The sequence below is a fragment of the Lonchura striata genome, chromosome 8 (genome assembly GCF_050655825.1).
Source record: "Lonchura striata isolate lonStrDom1 chromosome 8, ASM5065582v1, whole genome shotgun sequence".
Classification (NCBI taxonomy): Eukaryota; Metazoa; Chordata; class Aves; order Passeriformes; family Estrildidae; genus Lonchura; species Lonchura striata.
Genome location: NC_140710.1, coordinates 7,784,614 through 7,806,805, shown reverse-complemented (window position 1 = coordinate 7,806,805; position 22,192 = coordinate 7,784,614). Strand labels below are relative to the sequence as shown.

Sequence of the window (22,192 nt, the reverse complement as noted above, 5' to 3'; positions counted from 1 at the left end):
CTTAGCCGGCTGCCGGAGGGGACGGCACGGCTGGTGCCAGAAGAGGGCACTTGAGCTCCAGCAAGCGGGAGATGCTCGGGCAGGACCGGCGCCGCCGGGATGCGCGGAGGGCAGCGGGCTGCCGCTCCCGAGAACCGGCCCGAGCGCTCTCCTCGCTCTTTTCCTGCTCGGGGCTTCCTGCAGTCCCCTCGCGGGCAAAGCTGGAGCTCCTGCATCACACAGGTCCCTAACCTAGGTTCCTCCAGCAATACCGATCGTGTGCCCGCTGAAATTCTCTCCTTGCTGGAGCTTTTTGTGGTCACTTCCCCAGACAGACCTTCAGGAGTGCAGGAACATTTACACTCCCTCCAGCCTTGCCCCCAGCAAAAGCATTTCTTGAGTCCCTTTCTTTTGTTCAACTGCCCGTTCTCATCAAACTTGTCCAAACTTAAAACTGTTGTTGGTAGAAACCAAAAAGGTCAGAATTTTGGGTTGAATGTACATGAAACACGCAAATGCCTGCTGCCCAGTAAAGCATCCTAAACACAGAGGCTGCCTGCTTTTCCCAGCTGTGTCATCTGGTTCAAAACCAGACTGCTCTCACTACAAACCTAACTCATTGAAGCACAAAACCTGCTCCCATCCCTTCAGGCATAGTGTAATCAGCCATGCCTCATCTCCTTAGAAAACTCCTGACAACAAAATTTCACAGATTATGCAAAACCCTGAATTAAAGGCAAGAAAGGCCAGAGGAGATGAAGAAAAATAAACTGAATGATACAGCAAGTATGACAATTTAGGTCTTGTTTTGAAAGCTTTGTTCTCTTTCTGTGGTGTTCCCTATGACAAATATGAAACCATTTTCTTGTTTGAGATAGGCAAGCACAAAGTAAGAGCAAATGTATCTGAACCAGCCCATAAACTCCCACTGCATCAATCCATACCATCTAATTCTAAGTGGCTGCCCAGAGTTATTAGCCCTCTGTTTGCATCCCAAAAGTTTCCAGACACATGAATAAACCAAGCACGGATAAATTGGTCTGAAGGTCTGTTTCTCAGATGGATCTGGCAGCTGCCTCGGTTTATTGGCAGCTCATTTATCATCTCAAGAAAAATATTGATGGTTCTAGAGACACAGGCCCTTTCTGTGTCCTGGCTGAAGGAAAGCTGTCCTTCTGGGCAGGCTTTGGAAAGAAAGTCAATGCAACGAAATCTGCTCGGCAGAAACGTGAGGGATGTGGTGCAAAGAAGAATCATTAAGTAAGGAAGAAGGAACACCAGGATGATAACCCTGTTGACTCAGAAATAGCCCAGTCTCAAATCTTGCAGTATTGCAGCAAGAATATGAGATTGTGCGAGTACTAACAGGCACAGTCATGGGCATCTTCTCAAGTGGAGGCATCATTGCTGCACAGGAAGAGACAAAGAGCCTGAAGCTGTGTTCTGCCAACAGAACCAGCACTCAGCACACCCTGAAGAAATTCACAGAAAGGCAGTGGTCAAAAGGCTTGAAAACAGGAATAATGGGACTGAAGTACTGGAAACTCTCTCCCCTGGGCTGGCAGCATCATGCAGTTCTGACTCCATGTAGAGTATTTCCATCCAGCTGCCTCTCTTCTAGAAAAAAGACAACTGGAGCTTCTGAGCCATTTCCATTCCCTATCTTGACCAAACCAGCTGCATTCCACTTAAACATATTTAAGGATTTCTTGAAAGTAATACTGAGATCTGTCATGTATTGATGTGGTGGGAAGAGATCTCATTTTTCACATGTCCCCCCAATATTGCTCCAGCCAAATGTCTAGAGAAACCAGACCAGTGTAAGCTTTGGCTACACATGACATTCCACTGCCCTGCAGATCCTCTTTGCTACATGAGAGGTCTTGAGCAGCTAACATTCACACTGGATTTCTTGAGGGACTGGATGATGGAGAAAAGATGAATGGATTGTCACCTATCACATGGTATTTTATGGCATCAGATGACAACAGCTGGTTTAATAAGGATTGCTTAGTTTCGGAAAAAGAAATAACCAGCCTGACAGAATCATGAATGCAACCTGACTGTGGGAATATGTTATCCAGAAGTTGCTTTGCTGCACACCAGTCATAATGACACAAAGCAAGGCATTTGGGATATTGCTGTTTTCAAAACTGTAATCTCTCCAATAGGCACTGGTTTCTTTTAACCAGATGACCAAAAACTCCAGTCTATGCGGAACAGGAATTCAGTTAGTTTAAGTTTTGAATCCCTTCTAAGTACACCAGGAAAAAAACAAGAGGACAGGAGAGCAAGCACAGTGTTAAGCACATCAGGAACTGAACACATGATGTTTACAGTCTGTACTCTAAAACTGAAAGCTTAATTTTTAATTTGGTTCACTTTTTATCTGTTTTTGTGACCAGAGTGCCATTTATTCTGAATGCAAATAAAAATCACACAACAAATACCACTGGAGTCACTGGAGTTGATTCTCCATTACTTGGCAACTCAAACAGTTGTGTATAACCAGATAAAAAATGTAAGATGACAAACCAACTCTAGACATGGTTACCTGATCTGGTATATATTTTTCTGCTTACAGTGTAGAGGGTAAATACACAGCAAATAACTGCTGTGAAATTTCAAATGTGAAATACAGGTGGCTGATGGTCAATGCTGCTCCCAGGGTAACAGGCAGGAATCACAAAGTAAAGCTTGCTGGTGGTAGGTTTAAACCAAAAAAATCATTAGTAAGTGATGGAAATCCATAACAAGGAAAGTTGTGGATGATAAAAATGTATACAGGTTCATGGGAGACATATCCACTGACTATTATCTCAGATATAATCAACGTGTGAGTTTTGGTCTCTTCTCCCAAGTAACAAAGTGATGGGACTAGAGAAAATGTCCTCAAGTTGTGCCCAGGGAGGTTTAGGTTGGACATTAGGAAACATTTCTTCACAGAAAGGGTTGTGAGGCACTGGAACAGAGTGCCCAGGGAAGTGATGAAGTCACTTTTCCTAGAAGGATTTAAAGGACACGTGGATGTGGAACCTGGAGACATGGTTTAGTGGTGGGCTTGGCAATGCTGGGTTACTGGTTGGACTTGATGATCTTCGAGGTCTGTCCAACCTAAATGATTTCATGATTCTAATTACTATGGCTCTGGGATCCCCAATCCACTAATTGCTGGAAACCAAAGAATATTCTGGGAAAATAGTTACTTGCTTATTCTGTTTTTAAATTCTTCTCAGTACCTTATTTTGACCTCTATCAGAGCCAAGACCCATTTCCCCCCATTTTTTCCCAAAAAATCACATTTTGATCTGAGTTTATTTGGCTGTTCTCTTCTTAAGAGATGAGACATGAGAGAATCAGACCCACCCTTGCTCTTATCAAAACACAAATGTTTCTGAGCACTAGATCAAAGATGCAGGTTATCTTTAGTTTCTGCCTCAGACATGTTAAGGCTTTGTTTTTCTGAACTGTGGACAAAGTTTTACCCCTAGGTGACAAGAAACACAGCTGGTTTAAGGTGGGCCTGTGCTGGCCTTGGTGTGGATGGGTATTCTCATCACCTGTGAACTGAAACCTGACAGGTTTCTGGCCTCTTTCAGCAGAGGTTTGATGGGGAAGGTGCAATTTGCTTTCCAAAATACCACAAGATATCCTTTCTTAGGGTTTTCACAGGGGTTAGGGGTTAAAGTGTAGAGAGAAAAGGAAAGTGAAGTCTCAACTCACCAGGGTCATGCTCAGAAAGAAAAGGAGATGTTGGATCTGTTTCCTGTGACTTTCAAGCCTACTGTCCTCTCTGGTTTCTAACAATAGACATGCAGCTGTCCCTACTGGAGAGATTAATTGTGGTCTCTCTGCTCATTCAGCCAGCTATTTTTCATGAAACTCATAGGAATGTAATATCTCTGAGACCTTTATCACTGTCAAATTCAGTTGCAATTGGTCAAGCAGCTGAGAAAGACACACAGACAGAAAGACACTTGTTTCTTCGCAGAGTTTCCTAAAAATAACCTCTGATACTCTTTCAGAATGTTGGTATTTGAGATTAAAGAAGTAGTTGTTAAAAATGAGCTTCTGCTCCCACCCTAGAATTCCCTTTAATCAACAGCAACCAAGCTGAGGGTAGCAAAATATGAAAGAAAGAAGGAGTAGTTAGGGTGAAAGACAGTACAAAATGAACAAAACCATGAGACTGGGTGTGTCTGATTAGTGAAACAGCTCCTGGAAAAGCCCCATCAGATGTCAGAAAGGCCTGGGGCAGGGCTAATGACCTAAATGAGATGGTGAGAACACAAAGACAGGCACAGGGGAGAAGACTCAGCCAGATTTGAAGAGACACAGAGAAGAGGAAAAAGAAGACAAACATGGAGACACACAAACACCACCAGAGGCTGGCGGAAAAGGAGAGACCTCTCCCAGAGACACCAAAATTTGGCTGTTTATTCCTTTTTGAAAAACACCTTGTTCTGAATGGCTTTTTTTCCTCTTCAATCCCAATGACATTTGGGAAAGCTTCAAAGCACAGCACTGTCTAAAGCCCTTTCCTAACCTAAGTCTCCAACCCACAGACACTAATAATAACCACTCCCCTCAGACATTTCCAACAAATTGTTAATATCTTTTAAGCCCTGCTCTCCATTGCCTTTCAGATTAGCCTTGCCCTTTCCTTTGCACTTAAGTTTAGCAAGTGTTACTAATAGGAATGTAACATTTACCAAAGAATTATTTTAACTACAGATCTAATAGCATTTGTATGGTGTTCTGAGCACCCAAGAGCCTCATATCAGTTCTCTATGCTTAGTTTTGTCTAAGTTGCTTCTAAGAAAAAGGAAAAATACATGTTTAAGGAAAAGAAAGTTCATAACAGAGCCATTCAAATCTGGGAGAGCCAGTTACAAGGATAGCAGCAGTGCCTGGAGAGAGCTTTCCCTTCTTTACATTATCCACAAACCTGCAATCACTCATGTGATCAACTTCACCTTCCAACCTTTCAGCAAAAGCTTAACTTGTGTGTGGTCTGAGTTAATTTTTTTCCCTGTGTGCAAAAGAAATACTAATAGAAAAAAGTTATGCTTATTATTATAATATTATTATTAAGATGCTTATTATTAGCTGGTATTTTTTTTTTTTAACATACTACCATCAAAACCTTTTGAATTATAGAGTTTTGTGCTTGCAGACCAAGAATCATTGAGAGCTTGAGTGGAAAGCACTGATGAGGCTTTCAGTCAGCAAAACCTCAATGACAGCTTGGCACCAGTAGCATTCAGTGTCTCAACACAGACCTCAAAGGCTGGCATTGGATGAGACCATTTTTAGAACTGGGCTTATGAGGATCAGTGTTCCCATGCTACTGGATACAGCCCTACCTAGGCTGAGGAGCACATGCTGAGCCAGCTCTGAGTTGAGGACAGCTGCTGGGATGCAGGGATGGTATTTGCACTGTGTCTCTAAGATGCTCATGCTCCAGCTGTGCACAAGGTCCCAGTTGCTGAATACAGTTGTAAATATTGGTGGTTCTCAAATCAACCTGTCCAAATTCCCTAGTCCAGGCTCACAACGACTCAAGACTTCCTGCTCTTCAAAGAAGGCAAACTCATGTATTCATGTCTGAAACTGACTTGAGGGCATTTGTGTAAGTCTGAATATGCATCCTGCTTACATTTCATCCCACAACCACCATCTGTTCTATCCCCTGTACCTTGGTATCCTTGGGAAAGAAATATGCATACACAAGAGGAAAGAAAAGGTAACTGGAATCATATGGTTAAATTGAATAATTTTGAAGAAGTCTTCCAAGACTGATATTCTACATTTAAGCCAAAAAAAAAAAAAAAAATCTTTCTTTAAAATAAAAAAGCACCTTTATATACACTTTCCACTTTTATAGCATCTTTCATCTGAGGCTATCAAAGCACTCTGAGATACAGATCCTAAGACATCCATTACAAAAATTATGCGTATTCCTAAGTTGACTGTAGTCACTTCCCTAAATTTCCATTTCCCTACTGACACTCCCAGACAGATTGACGCAGTCAGTGCTACAGGCAACCAGATAAACAAATCTACACACAAATATAAACTCTCCCCCACAAACAGCCTCTTACAGAAGTATTTTTGTGCAGCATTGTCCACTCCATTGAGCCCTTTGAGAGAATGAGGTGTTCATGCTGCAACACCATGTACTGCCTTGTACTTTCATTCCACTGCACTTCATTAAACAGACTTTCACTGCTTCTTAATTTTCTTTGAGCAGGTCCCACTGTATATACCCGATATGAACAAACACACAGATTCCTTCTGGGTATGAGCCAACAGCTGCAACCCTGAAAAATATCAGCTTCTTATATCATTAACTGAGTTTCCATGGTGCCCTGGGGCAGAGATATTGATGCTTGACAGCGTTATCACTATAAAGTAACTTTACAACTCTATAATTTAACTCTATGCTTCCAGTAATATTAAGAGCATTTGAAATTGTGGCTGTAAACCTTGACACTTTCACACAGACTGGGGAGCTGAAACAAGGATTTTGTTTCCTCTCCTCCAAACCAGCCCTAAACACGGCGCTAAGAAACAACCAAGACATCCAAGGAGGTCACTCAGAAGAATCTGCAGGATTAGGATTAATGCCACCTTTTGCAATACACAGAAAGGAGCCTGTTTCTAGGACCTCAGCAGAAGAAGTAGACCTCTAGATGCCTTTCCCTGAATATGTGCCTGATTTACTTTGAAATCATCTTGGCAAGAGCCTCTAACAGAAGTTCAAACCTAAGCCACACTGGATAACCTCTGCAGAGCTCCCTCAGTTTTATCAGCACAGCTTTTCATACCTCATTGGCTTTTGCTAATAATGTTGCCTTTACTGGCTGGGAATGAACCTGCAAGGGCCCTAATCTGTCTCATAAGGATCTTCTCTTAAGGATATCACTAACAGAGATAGGAGGATCAGGACAGGCAGTTGCCAAAAAAAGAAATGCAAAAAAGCCCAAAATAACCAAGTACATTTGCCCTAGGGGACTGGCAGGTACATGAAGCTCTAAAAGTCATAGATGCTTTTACTGGAATTGTAGTTTGCATACAGATTTCTTTTCCCCAGGACAGGCATTTACTGAGATACAAGTACTCTTTAAAAGGAATCTGGATGTAACAAATGACTGTTTCCTCCAGGGATTTAACTTCTCAAGTCCCCAGTCAAGCAGCAGACAGATATTTTGCTTGAAGTTAAGAATAAGAATGAACCCAGTGGTCTCTGTGTCAAAAGCCCAGGATGTGAGCTCCTGTTAGGTGTCTGAAGAGATTCTAGTCAATCCAAGCCTTCATTCTGTGGTTGTAGCCACATAAAAACACTTTTATGTCCACAAACAAGAGAGAGTTCAGCAGTGCACCATTGGATGGGGTCCCTCTCCACCTGGAGGAAGCTTGCAATAGAGATAAAAATTGAGATTAAAAAAAAAAAAAAAGCTACGGACATGCTGACAATTGTGATTCCCACCCATCTTGATGATTATTCTCCCCTAAAGCTACGGTCATACCAGTTTGTGCCAGGTCTCCATCATTTCTGCCTTCCTGCCTTATGGCTAGGCTGTGGAAGAGTAAAATCCTTTTAGTCTCTGTTATGGGCTGCCTCCTTTGCAGCAAGGATGCAGTTCAAACACTCTAAAAAATGAACCAAATAGATTTTAGAGCTGTTGACGTGAGAGTCCTTTGCTGGCTGCTCTCAGGTCAGGCTGCCATGGCTGCTCTTCACAGCTGTAGTGGGATACTGGGAAACAGCAATTCTGGGTGTGCAGTCAGAGCAGGGCTGGGCATTCATCCTGCCTCCCCTGCCTTTTATCCCTTGTTCCCTGCCCAGCTCTGAGGCTGGTGTGAATCGAGACAGCTCAGCTGCTGCTGGTGAGTGCTACAGAGCAGTTTACAAGCCTCATGTCATAAGCCCTGTAAATGCCTAGTAAAACATGGAATTTAATGGAAGGCATATCAGCTCATTTTAAAGCTCCTTCACCTGGCGCTGAGCTAACTTGTTGTTGTGCTGCCTTTTTTAATCAGTTACCACCAAATGTGTGCATGTGTGAGAAGGGTTTTAAACGTTTCTCTGTCCACTTCCAGGCGAGTAACAGACAAGCCCACAATCCTCTTATTGTGCCTTTGAAACAGAGTCCATTCACTGCTATCTGCAGCACATGTTATCTAGGGTTTACTGCAGAGCTTACAGAACATGCCCCTAATGTTTCTCACACTCCAGGTATGTATCTGTTAGACACAGAGCCAGCAGGCACACACACAGCTCTGCAGGAATGTCTAAGTGCTTTGTTTGCTGGATGAAAATACAAGAGGAACTCCAGCAGTAGCCATTAGTGATACCATGCCAATCAAGGCCTGAGACATTGATGCAATCATGTTAATTCTCTGTGTTAGAAAAGGCCAGAAACTCAACACTCTGCATAATGTTATCCCACCATAAACATAAACACCCTGCACAGGCTGAAGGAAGACCCTTCCCTCCTGGATTTCATTTAAACAGTGCAGCCTCAGTAGCCACCTTATTTTTAGAACATTCCAGGTGTCATCCTCTAAATTCTGAGCCAATTAATTTAGAACATTCAGTTATACTAACTGGAGTAATTTGAAACTGATTCCTGCTTCTAATGATATCTCCCTATCCTTTTTTTCTTACTTTTCTTACTGAAAAAAGTTGCTGTCCACACTAACGGTAAGAATTCAAACACTTAGACTGAAAGTCTGTCTTCCATTTTCATGCATGTAAGATATCCACTTATCTCAAAAATTACAAAGTATATTTCAGACAATCATACAAATCTGAAAAAAGGATAATCTCACCCAATGTTAAAATATATCTATTACTGTCACATGGAGGTTTCTATGGATCACAGAGCTAGCATGTAAAACCTGAATAAGACAAAGAGTTAAAAAACCCACCAACAAAACCTAATTTTCTTATATAATGGCATGAAAGTGAGTAGTACTGTGATCTTATTTGCCACAAATGCTGTAAAGAAAAGAAGCTGACAGGTATCATTACTTGTCACCAATGCAAACACGAGTCAATTCAGAGTTTGTTCTGTTCTCCTACCTGTCAACAGGAACAACATTAGGCTAAATTAATATTTTGCAGAATCCGGGGATCCTAATTGGTTTTGCTCTCTAAAAGGAGCTAGTGGCTAGTTCTGGATGTGTGATCCACTTTGTAATCTCTTTTCATGGTCATGGGTGAGCTGAATTTGAGGCTGAATCTCAGTCTGCACTTCTTAATTCAACGGTAGAAGCTTTGAACAATCCTAGCCTCCCTCATCCTATAACCAATGAAAGGAAAGGGAAATGGAAAAAGGGAAAGGGAAAAAGGGAAAAGGAAAAAGGGAAAAGGAAAAAGGGAAAACGAAAAAGGGAAAGGGAAAAAAGGGAAAGGGAAAAAGGGAAAGGGAAAAAGACTCATACAACCAAATAACATCACAGTGGGATGAACAAAGTTCTAAGAAATACATCTTTAAAGGCAGATTTCCAGAATACTTGCACTATCAAGTCACAGTTCTTGGGCTTGCTGTGTTTTCTTTCTTTATTTGTTTGAGCTGCTGCCTGCATGTAAGTAGATAGCTAATAGAAACAGCCCTGTCCTTGGAGGCCAATATGAACTGACTGACTGTGTCTTTGGTTCAGGTCCATTAAAAAATCTGAGCATTAATTAATCACTGACTTGCAAATAGCTTGGAAGGGCTGTTCAGGCTAAATTGGAATGTTCTGCAATTGTTTTACTTTCAGTCATAGGCACTTCAGTGATGTGAAACTTCCTCCCCTGCCAGGACAGGATGTGCATAAATCCAGTGGCTACTCCTGTGTTGGATCAGACAAGTCTAGAGAATATTTCAAGCAGCTCCATTTCTTCCACTAACTAGAAAACTGCACACATGAGGAAAAGATCTCAGAGGCAGTTCTCTGGATAGAATTCCTACCTTGAAAAGGAAATAATGAAACCTTCCAAGGCAAAATGCCAGTGGAGCATACTCCATGGGCAAAGAGTCTCCCCCTGCTTGCTGTCTGCCAGGCCAACCAAAATCTGCTTCTCCTCCTTTTCCATTCAGCTGGGTGAAACCCTAACTGCAGAAACCAAGCTGCTGCTTGAGCTTTCCCTACTCCAGCTCCAAGAAGGTTCTGTGCTCTGGAGCCTGGTTTCTGTGCCCCAGCTGCTGATGGAATGAACAGGGAATGGAGCATCTCTGCCTGCAGCAGGCAAGGCAAGCCAAGCAAATGGAGATGTTGGACCCCACAGGTGAAACTTCTGCCATGTGAAGCACAGACCAGAAATCTTTATGGAAAGGGAAACTAAGCCAGTCTGATCTACCAGTCATGAAGGAAAACATATCCCAGGGAATCATGATCTCATGTGTGCAGGGGCTCTTGCCATTCCTCACCATAAAAACTATTCTTGATAAATAAGGAAGAGAAATAAGCAGTTTTCAGCACAATGAGCACACAGTGAGAAAGAAAATTAAAGGTAAAACTCAGGCACAGGTTCTTGAAACACCAAAATACCAATTTAAGAAAATAAAAACGTAAACCTAACAGTAGCAACATTTTTTTTTCCACAGTGGCAAGATATACTACGTTTGTGCATGTTGCAAAGAGCTTTTCCTTCAGTTAACTTTACTGGGGAAAAAAGAGCTTCTATTCCAAATGCTCAAGCCTGGTAAATCACTTTAATATATTCATCCCCCTCCTTCTCCCAAATTTCACTTTCAGTGCAGAAGTCAAACCAGAAAAGCCCAAATGACAATTTCTTTTCCTGCTCCCTGTTTCTTGCTCTTATTCCCACACAGAGAGCCCATATACATGGATGGTGAAGAATTATATCTCATATGAAAATTTCTCCCTTGCTATCCCCAACTTCCAAAATTCAGTGGAGAGGTAAATAGGCAATCACAGCTAATCTCTCTCCCTCTGCAGTGCTTCTAAACCTGTGGAAATTTCAAAAGCTGCCATGATAGAATGACAAAATGAAATAACATACCCAGCATTGAAGTATGGGCACTGGCTGTTTGATTGAGCATGGTGACAAAAAGAAAAAGAAAAACATAAAAGCAGATAATAAGACCAGTCAGAACAATTCTACAAATTGCTGATACATTGAGATAGCCAGATGGATATGTGTTTTCTGAGGAATGAGACACCACTTCTATTTGAGCACTCAAAAATGCCAACAACTTTGATGGTTTTGTTTTCACAATTTGACTTCTATTTCTTTGTCAACTGGCATTGAAGATTTGTCCTCGAGGCAGCTGCAGAACCTAATGGATCCTTTTGGCTGCAGTTCAAAGGCAGAGAAGATATTTTACTCAGTACTAAAGATGCACTCTCAACTTGCTATTAAAACAATAACACAAACACAGGGCTAATGAGGGAATAAGGACAGAAATGAAGAAAGACATGGAAGACTGTGGAAAGGAATGGATCACAGACTCTCCAGGACTAGCTCCTATAACAAGTGTGTGAGACAATCTCCTACAAGAGGGAAATGGCTTATTTGATCTAATGTCTTTCTCTTCTTGAATTTCCACAGTATGGAGAATCAATATGAGGGAAATTAAAGCATCAGGAGCAGACTCACATTTCCACTTGTGTGTGTTTCTATCTCAGCAAACTCTTATGGAGACAGAAGTATTTACCTTAAGTACCTGCTTCACGTGTGCTGCAAGAGGATGGATTTCAAAAGGATACAGGCTTCCTCGGTGTAGGGCACAGCAGAAGCAGTTCCAGCCAAAATGTAGCTGTAGAACGAGACCTCCAGCGTGTAGCAGTAGGATGTGTCATTCAGGAGCCCGCCAAGGAAGCGCCGGCCTGTCCCAGCTTTCACAGCATCCCTGTTGAACGACGTGCTGGACTGCAGAGGCAAGAACACAGGGACACGAGGAGAGCTCAGGGGTGAAGCAAGGGAAGGAGTCTCTAAGAAGAGAGAGCAGCTTCACTCACATTGCCAGATCTCATTTACACTGTGTACACTGCTCTGGTTTTTGACCGTGGCCTGGAGGGGAAGTACAATTTTGGCACATAGGCTATAAATGATGCCTCACAGACTCTCACAAAATTCATCTGGGGTCACCATGAATATCAGCTTTTCCTCTTCCCTCTCAGGTAGCACAAAGCAAGGCTGTCATATGCAGGAGTTGAAAGTGAGCCTTCCAGATCCCCCTTGCTCAGGAGTTAAGCTGTACCATTACCTGGATATTGCATTCCTTTGTCTCCACTGCATTCTCTGGTGTTATTCCCTTGTATCATACTATTCCCCTTACCATCACCATTCCCCCATCACTTCAACCTGGACTCTTAATCAAAGCAAAAATACAGTGGCATTTATGTTTTGGTGAAACTTTCTCACCTAAGACATTTGACTGGTTCGTAAATTAGGTCACAGAAATTTCCACTTCACTAACTTAAATGTTAAGGGGGTGTTGCTCTCTGGGTGGAAAAATCTACCTCACTATTCTACAGCAGTAGCAGCACAGTATAAAAGGCAGTATTTTGTGCTGTTACTGAAGATCTGGCTTTAAGAACCCTACAGCTTTATGACTATTCATTTGAGGGGTGGAGGGGAGGACTCCAAGCATTTCCATAAATGAGTTTTAGCTCTCCTTTGAAGGGATGACATCTGAAGACTAAAGGGCAGCTCATCTTCAGGTTGATTGAAGTCTCAGAGCTTGTTCCTACCAGCTAGACAGAAAAATGGATTCTGATTTCATTTTGATTTTCAGACCCTATTCAGAAACCTCATAACCATTAGACTGAGCCAATCTGGACTCAGAACAAGCTAGTGACAACCACAAAAAAAAAAAGATCCAACTTGGATCTGTTGGATAAAAGATCATTATATATCCTGCTGTAAGAATTTTATGTTCTCACTGAAACACAAAGGAACCCTTAACACAGCTCATTGTTCAGTCATTGTACCCATGGTGAATTCTTTGAGCTGTCCACTGTCCTCCTATGGAGCCTTATGGCTGCTACCTTTTCCAGCTAACACAATGTGAATATTTATGAAATCCATCTCTTACCAAACCTGGGGAAAATAAAATTCCCTTTGTTTTTAAGAAATGGGGTGCAATGGTTCAAAATACTGAACTTCTCTAGACAGAGAAAATCAAGTTAATACTGAAATGAGCAATAATTCTTGATAAATACTCTATACCAGGAGATATAAAAAGTAGAAATACCTGTGGGTTTATTAACATTCTGAATATCTTGAACTCTCTCTCATGTTGTAAAAAGGAAGGTTTTCCAGCTTAATTAGAATAAAATGGAATTGGGTTTCTTATTAACATTATACATAGATGTTTCCAAATTCAACTTGTCTTTTTAGTAACATAATATTTAACTTTGTGGTAATTTGTACACAGAATGCATTCTCCTACGTAGATATCATAATTTCTGCCAAATTACATAGCAGAAGCCTGCAGGATATTCTGAATACCTGTGGGAGAAGAAGTAAAGCACTCATAAGGAATGTAGGGAAAATTAACTGTTAATTTGATATATGGGATAAAATACTTAAACAGGTCTACAAGAGGGAATGTTCTCTGGCTTCCTGAAAAAGGAACCTTCAAAAGGCTACTGAGATCCTGAGATGGAGGGAAGCTTTGGCCTCAGTTAAATTTCAGAATCAGAGGAAGATGATCATGCTCAGGGGATTGCTTCCTGAGCCAAGTGAACACCAACTTCAGTGTAAGGTGCTTCATGTTCAAACAAATGCCTGCAGTGGAACTTTTTAATGCATGAGAGCACCAACTGCTGATGGAAACAAAGGAACAGGACAACAAATGGCTCAGGACAGGATATTGGGCTTTGTGTGCAGAAACATCACTCACAAAGGGACTAAGCTAATTCTGAGGCTGTATTTGGCACAGGAAAAACAAAGAAAAAATGTGGGAGGAGGTGACTCAGGGAAGACATTAGGGATAGAAGTACTTCAGTGAGTAGGAGACTCAGTTACTGATATGGAACATTTGAGAAGATTATGGAATCTCATCAACTACGTTAAAAAACAAATTGTACAAGTATCTACTGAGTACAGTTTGTGGTTTTGGGACGGCATTTACACATGAAATCCTTCTCCTATTTCCCATTATCTTAATCAGGCTAAAAGAAAGTTATGAGTAGAATTCCTAATAGATGATTCTTGAGCTAAATCTTACATAATATTTTCATCACAGTTCTTGGCACGGTAAAGGAGGACCACGCCAACAAAATTTGCTGATGACACACTGTGGAATGAATCATCATTATGGAGGAGGTTCTGAATATCATACAAATAAAAAAGCAGTGGGATGACTTTGAGGGCCAGAGTGATTGTAGTCAGATGAAACTCAGCGACACAAGTGTCAGGTCATGCACTGAAGCATAATTTAAAAAAAAATCTGCAATAGGCTAAAACCTTGTCAGCTGGAAATATATGAAAAAAGAGTCTGACGTGTTACTTCACTGAAGTGATTTTTGCTTTCTAGTAGAAGTTGAATCTACTTATTGGCAAAATTATATTTGGCGTATTTCAAAAGTGAAGCATAAGTAGTTTAAATATTATCAAGACAGTTATATAAATGGTAAAAAAACCCAAACAAACCCACCAAAAGTAAGAACTATATGAATGGTAAAAAAACGCAAACAAACTCACCAAAAGTAAGAACTTTTCAGAGTTTGAATTTTTATAATACTAATTATGTGGCTTGGGGCTTTTGGTTTTGTTTTGGGGGGTGGGGAGCTGTGTTCCTTTTTTTGTGTGTATGTTTGTGGGTATTTGTTTAATAGAAGAGTTTCAGCTGTACACAATTACTTGAAATGGTAAAAGCATTAATCAAATCCTCTGTTCATTTCTTTGCCAAGTGGTGCTGAATTTCCAATGAATAAAAAGCTGACCCTTTATTTAGGTACAAAAATGTAGATTTTAAAGGTTATCATTGTCCTCATTTTGAAAAAAAAATCTGATGGTATAGGCCAACTTGGTGTCTTGAGTAAAAGACAAAATCTCTCATTTGACTCAAGAAGGTTGGGGTAGAATATGACAAATACATGTTTTAAAACAGCAGCTTGGGCCTGGCTCTAGAGCAAGTGTTATAAACCAAAATATGATTTGGTATTTTATAGGAGAAGAAGAAAACTACAGATTAAAGAAAATTTAGGTAATGACAAGAAAGAACAGCAGGTACTTGCTGAGTCTAACCTTCTTCTCACTGTTTTAGGTCAAGATAAAGGGAGTGGGGGGAAAAAAAACAACTGGCAAAACTTTGACTCCTCACCACAGCCAATCTTGAAGTTTTTCCCATGCACATTTCTTTAATCAAACCCTAATCTGGGGAAAAAAGGGGTGGGGGTGGCAAGAGGAGGGCACGGACACAGGGAAAGTTGTCTGAAAATGAGTCTCTTGCTTTTCTGGGAGAATCTATTTCCCTAAACCCCTTTGCAAAGCTAAACTGAAGCCATCATTAAACAAATGCACTGAGCAGGCACAGCAGGAGAACAGCTAAACAAATATTTATTACTCCAAGGCTGAAACACATGGGAGTGTTAACAACAGCAGCAGTGAGAAGTACAGTCTGGAGGGTGGGGGGAACACCAAGGACTTTGAAGTTCTTAAAGAGTGATATTTGTATAAAATCAACAGTAATGCATTATTAAAACACACAGATACATTAAAGCTCACAGAAGGACTTTGCTTTCCAGCTGGTGTGAGGAAATTCAGTGAACAAATAGCTATCCACAGAACTAGAAGCTGTCAAGAAATCCAGTGTTAAAAGAGCAGAGAAGGAAGGATGAAGGATTCCCTTACTTTCTGGTGGAAAGAAACTCACCAGAAAAAAACAGATTTCAAACACATTGGGAGCTTCAGGGTGTGCTGACCCTCTCTCTACACATCAGGCATTAGTGGGAGCTTCCCCAGACCTTCCTACCAGGCTTCATTTCTCCTCCCCGTGTTGTGCTGAGTGTCAAACTGTGTGACCAGTTTCCCTACTGGGAATGGCAGTGAACAGCAAGGCACTACAGAGACATTTCTGAACCTTATTCATACATTGCAGCAGACAAAGATGCATGGAAGGAAATGAGAAAGAAAGAAAAAAAAGCATGTAAATTCTTTTTGGAGTGATTTCAAAGCAGAAAAGGATCTTGGCCCTTGGTCAGACCTGTCGAAGTGCCAGAATCCCTGTCCCTTGGCTGGTAAGGACACTCAGTGGTCCAGTAAGGCTGGTGCCCCCCAGTGTGTCTCCTCAGTGAACTCAGCCCCCTGGTAGGCAGTTTGTGAGCTCCATGGCCTGGGCAGCTCCCCCAGGGCTGGGGGGTACTCTTGGCTCCTCAGCCCTGCTCCCCCTTCCCACCAACAGTGACTGGAATGAGCGCACTGGGCAGTCCCGTTCACAGCGGTGGCAGGGTGCTGACTGCCTCTGCATGCCTCTGGCAGTCACAAGAGAGGCTCCAAAAGGCAAAGAGGACATTTCTCACACATCTGAGATTGAATTTGCCCTGTCTACCCTTTGCAGCCTTGATGGGTTTGGATTCTGAGTGGCCCTGCATGGTGGGAGCATTGGCTGGCAGGGCCTCCTCCACAGTGTGACCTCAGACGGGACTTGGCTTCCTTCAGCACCTGAAAACCTCAGGTTGCACAAAAGGAGAAATTGGAGGCAAATGCCAGTAAAACTGGATCCACTCTTGAGTGGAAGAAGGGATAACAAAAGGAAATGAAATGTCAAGCAGGCTGTGTCCAGCCAGTGATGGATGGGAGCCTCATTCTACCTATCACCGATGGCAGGACAAAGGGACCTTCTCATCCAGAACTTTTTGGGGAATGAATCTTTGTCATCTTCTGAAATTGCTTGACACATTAAGAAGAAAGGAGCAAGGTATGACCACAGTGTAAGTCAGGCCTTGCCAGGCTCCTAACATGGGATCCAGGGTAAGGACTGAACATCATTTCTGACCAATCCTAAGGTGTTTCCCCAAACCAGCAAGAAAAGAAAAAAAAAAAGCACAAAACAATCAGAAAAATGCCAACCAGGCAGGAGTCTGGTCACAGGCTTTGACAGAATGCAGAAGATGAAATTCTGGCATAGCAAGGTCCAGGGAGGTTCCCGAAATTCAAGAGAGAGATTTTTACCAGCTGTTCACATCTCCTGCAACACAACTGATTATGGATGTGCCTGTGGAAGGAATAGCAAACTGCATAAATCTTCAAAAATCTGAGCTCTAGTGTGCACATGAATGATTCCCAGATGATCACTTCTCCTCAGAAACAAAGTATCTGCATGAAACTCAGAATAAAGGAATCTTCCCTAAAGTTTCTGATATATATAGACAATGTAGGTCCAGTAAATGTTATACAAATGGATGTAGCATGTACAACTGCATGCTCAAAAATCATAAAATTATGTTAGGAATCTTTCCTGAAGAAAAGCAGAGAAAAAAACACTAAGAGGATTCATAATAAGAAAATGGTTTTATATTGCAACATACAATTAAAAATATGCTGGGTCAGCCTATGCCATTTCCATAGCTGTGTTTCACAACTGAACATAACTACTCCTAAAAGCCCCACCCCAAACCCAGTAAAACTGCCCACATTTTGCTCATTATACAGTTCAGAAATAAACACTTAACCTACTGGGGTAAACTGGGATTATACATACAAGTTGTTTCATGTTCTTCAGTGATCAACACCAGCAATGGCTAAGTGGAACCAGGACCCATTTACAGCATCACCAGGGCTGTCTTATAGTTGAAGAGAAAGGTTTTTTTCCCAAAGCAGGTCTGACCTCTATGAGCCCTCAACTCAGTGCCCTGGTGTGGCAAAAAAAAAAAGTGATAATAAAAAAGTTAGTGCTCTAGAAAAAACGGAATGGCACACTTGTCATCAAGGAAGAATAGACGTGCCATTGGGAGATGGACTGGAGCCCAGGCAGTGTCAAATCCATCTCAGAGAGCAGTTTTACAGTATCAGCTATAACTCACTCACTCTCATTTTCTAGAATGCTTTATTAAAGTCTGCAAAAGTTTGAGAAAGGGCACAGAAATGCACTGGCTTTGGAATCTTTGCTACAGATAGAGCTGATTCCTGCCATGATCTGTCCACCTGTCACTGCTTTGACCCTGCCAAACTGTCTTACAAGCAACACTTAACCTCCTTACTTCTCTGGAAGCACTGAGCAAACTTCTCACTTCAAAAGCCAACATAAGTCTCTTAACTCTATAATAGACTGGAAAATAGATGTGTTGGTTTGGTTTGGTGTTTTTTGGGTACTTGCTTTGGTATTTTTTGTGATCAATTATCATCAGCTCCCTGCCAGCTGGGTCTGGAGACTTGGAAATCATGGCATTTGGGAGGCTGCTACCAGGCAGGCTTCTTCCAATTTATTTAACAAGCTACAGTCAGCATCAATCCCCAAAGCAGACAGCTGATCTGAAGGAGGGAGCAGCCAAAGAGGAAGGATTCTGGGAGCAGAGGTGTGATGGAATGGGAATAGAGTTCCAAATTACTCCACAATTCATCTCACCTTGCAGCTTAGCCGTGTTTCTGATGCACAGGAAGAAAACTTATTTCATCTCAAAATCAATTGTGACTACTGAAATCTGGGAAGAGGAGGTTTAGAAAAGTTCAGGATCATTTCAAAGAGGAATTCCATTGTTTGAAGTTTTTCCAGGTCCCTTAGGAACAGGCTGGACTGATATTCCTGTGAATAGGGCTCACTCACTCTCACGGGAGGCTCTGCAGTTGACAGCATTTTCATAACTTCTGTGCCTGGTAGGAAACACTGAGGTGGGCAGACAAGTTTGGGTTTAGCTGGGGAATATTATCTGATCTAGAGTCTGATTTGCAGAAATCTGAGGAAAGACAGGCAGAGGAGACCTGGAACAGTTTGACCTGCACCAAGAATGTAAGAATACCTAAAACTGAAACTTGAAGACCAAACAACCTTGAGTCCTAAAAGATTTTTACTCATTCTTCTCCCTGTTTCTTTTTGCCTTCTTCCTTCTGCTTAGTGGAAAGCAATCACCCTTCCTTAGACAACATCACTGTTGTAGGAGTACCATGAACACAACCTGCCTAGCACCACATTCTCAGGCTTTAAAGTGCAATTCTCCTCAGAGAAATAACAGCTTAAAGGTACATTGTCACCACACACACACCTGCTCCCTGAGGGGCTTCATTATCCCTCTAAAGTGCAGTGAAGCAACACCAGCTCTTTCCCCCTCCAAGTGTCCTTCAGTCATGTCTGCTTAAGTTTCGTGATAAAAACACATATTTGCATGGTCATTAGGAGAGAGGTTGGAAGGAGGGAGCTTTATAAACTCTCACTTTATGCCTAAAGACCAAAAGTACCAAATTAGTTCTCTTTTTTTTTTTTTTTTAATAAATTCTGCAGCTAGACAAGTAACTGGTTTTCACGCTTCAGGATTTCACCTGCAAGAAGTGCAATAGCTGCACTTTTTACTGCTCATTAATATCTGTGCTGTACAGCTCCAGGACTGATGGAGGTCTCTGCACCTTGAACCAGCACCAGTGTGGGGATTTGGCCTGCATTTCCCATTCCCCAGAACCCTTCCCCACGTGCACCATAACTGGTTGTACTCCCAGCTCCCACATCCCACAGCTCTGCAGCTGTTTCTTGAGATTGCTGGCTTTAGCACAGCAGCTAACATGACTGGAATCCAAATCAAACCAGCAGCTCTCCTGAGGGACAGCTCCTTAAACAACACCTGCAGCCAAACAAAGCAGGGTAGAGATGGCCTGAGACCTTCACAGAGCCAGGTAAGGGTTTCCCTACAGAGCTGGGCAGCCCAGCACAGCCCACCTGGAAAGAATAAGAGGAGAAGGCAGATTCCACCCCATCCTCAAAGCAAACCTCAGAGTCCCTTGTAACTGGATCTGCCATCCTGAACACACACATATATCCCAAAACATCCTTCCTCAGGTCCTCTCAGCTCCTTCTTTAGTGAGTCTGCATCTCCCCATCACCACAAGTTCCCTTAAGCACAAGTGACAAGGTCATCTACTCAAACATTATCCTGTCACCCATTAACCAGAGTTAGGCTGGAACTCCTCTCCCTTTTAAGAGCCCTTATCTTCCTTTTTAAGCTGTGGCCAGTGGTGCACACAAATAAGGGATCTGAAAATGTGTCAGGTTAATAATGAAGGAAAGGCCTGCTTTCTCTCCCTGTTTTTTTTTTTTTTTTTTTTTTTTTTTTTTTTTTTTTTTTTACTAGCAGCAGCCTCTGCTTCTCAGAGCACCTCCTCCCCCAAAGATGCCAATGGTGGCATTTTTTAGTCTAAGCTTTACAGAATAACCACACTGTTTAGAAAATAACTCAGGTCTCTGGAGTTCTCACTTTCTCCATTTGTCAGTAGAAAACGAGACATTTCCTCAAAATATACAATAAAATAGCCTCTAGCAATAGCCTGCAATGTTTCTCTTTACAATACTTTTATGAGCATGAGCGTGGTCTCCTGGGAGTGCTTTCATAATCATTTATACAAATGACAGAAAACTAGGACAATGAGAAGCAAAAAGGAAAATACAGCCATCATGCACCCAGTTGCTTTGAATAGTTTGCAGAAAAAATGGTTTTCTCTGTGGCAAAGAGTTCTCCTCACTTGCAGGCCTAAATCAGGAGATCACAACCTTCCTAATGTGGGACAGAAAGCTGCTCCCAGAGCAATTCAGTGCTCACACTCCTTCTTGGCTCTCTTACTACTCCAGAACAGTTCTCTGAGCCAGAGGTGTATTCTACACACATTAAAATATAATGTGGTTAGAAAGGTAATACCCAAAAAGATATCCTGCCAGGGGAACAGGTGTCCAGTTCTTAACTCCCTTCCTGTCCTTCCTTCCCAGCACAGTTTGTCCCATCTGAGGGAACTTGCATGAGAGAGAACCTGCAGCATCTCCTTTCATTGCTGCTGCTCTGGGAGGATGTCACCTGCTCCCAGAGGGTTGATATTAGGTAAGAGTAATATTGCTCTTTGAAAATAAACCATAAAATTGCTATAAAAACTTGTTTCTTCTGTGTACATTCTAAATTTCTACCTGTGTGGGGATGGAGAAGGAGCTGTCTACTCCTATCTGCACAAACAACAAGGCAAGAATGTACTGAAAGAAAATCCATTTATTCCAACACTTCCCCCCTCTCCTTTTCTTTTCAATACAAATTCAATCCTCTGTATACAAGGAGGGGGAATTGGTACAGCACAACATAATGGAAGAGTTTCATTTCACTGAGAGGCTCCAAAAGACAGAGTCCTTGGGAGACCAAAGCCTGTAACAAGAGAAGGACAGACTTCACAGTCTGTTCCCTGTGCCACCAGAAAAACATTTCCTGTCTTGACTCACCCAGCCTCCAGAATAAATAAATAAATAAATAAATAAATAAATAAATAAATAAATAAATTTATGGAGCAACACGTCCAAGAAGCAGCAAGCAGAAATGCATCCCAGAGGGGTGCTAAAGTATATAATAGCTGTATTTGTCTTCCTGTATATACCTTGGTACAAGACTACAAAAAAGGAGGCAGGATAATTTGTTGTGCTCAGGTTTTAAGAGATTTCTGAGTAGATCTGTTAAGCTTGCATGATGTTAACAAAACCTACCTGAACACAGGAAGCTTTTGCCTTTCTGGGATAAGAGTCTTTTTTTACAAAAACAGCAGAGAGGCACTTAGGAAGTGGTGATGCAAGCGAGTATGGATTTTACTTCAGGATAAATTCCAGGCAACTTTTCTACTGCTTCCCCTTCCTTGTCCAGCCATGTACAAGCTGGGTTTTTTGTTATTTCAGAACAGATTATAGGGATTTGATCATTCAGTGTTCATATTACTGCCTCAAGCACTTGCACCACCAGTGCCTTCAGAGGCAGGTATCCAGGGTAAATCATACCAGCCCAGAGAGGCTGCCAAAGGTAGAATGGAACAGGTTTGCTGGAACAAACACATCTTCCTAAGAAAGCTTGGATGGGGGGATGTTGTGAAAATGAGAACAGCAGATCTAGAGTTTGTGGATCAAAGAAAGGCAGCAAAGAAGACATAAAGAGATTAAAATATTTTTCTTCATTGCTCTGTGTTTGATATCCAAACTACAAACAAACAACTGAACAAAACACCACCACAAAAAGTACCAGTGCAAATTGTTCTATATCTGCCTCTTCTCATATTGCTGGCACAATGATAGTCCCTAAA

The 22,192-nt window shown here is 41.8% G+C and overlaps 1 protein-coding gene across 3 annotated transcripts in view; it reads right to left on the bottom strand.

Annotated features, from left to right (window-relative positions):
• BEND5 (BEN domain containing 5) overlaps positions 1 to 22,192 on the bottom strand; it is an 879,444-nt gene that overhangs the window by 67,272 nt on the left and 789,980 nt on the right. For all 3 annotated transcript variants that reach the window (XM_085585667.1, XM_085585666.1, XM_021529103.4), the window contains one exon: positions 11,707 to 11,869. In XM_085585667.1, the coding sequence (XP_085441793.1) occupies positions 11,707 to 11,869 (163 nt within the window). The remainder of the gene's footprint in view (positions 1 to 11,706; positions 11,870 to 22,192) is intronic.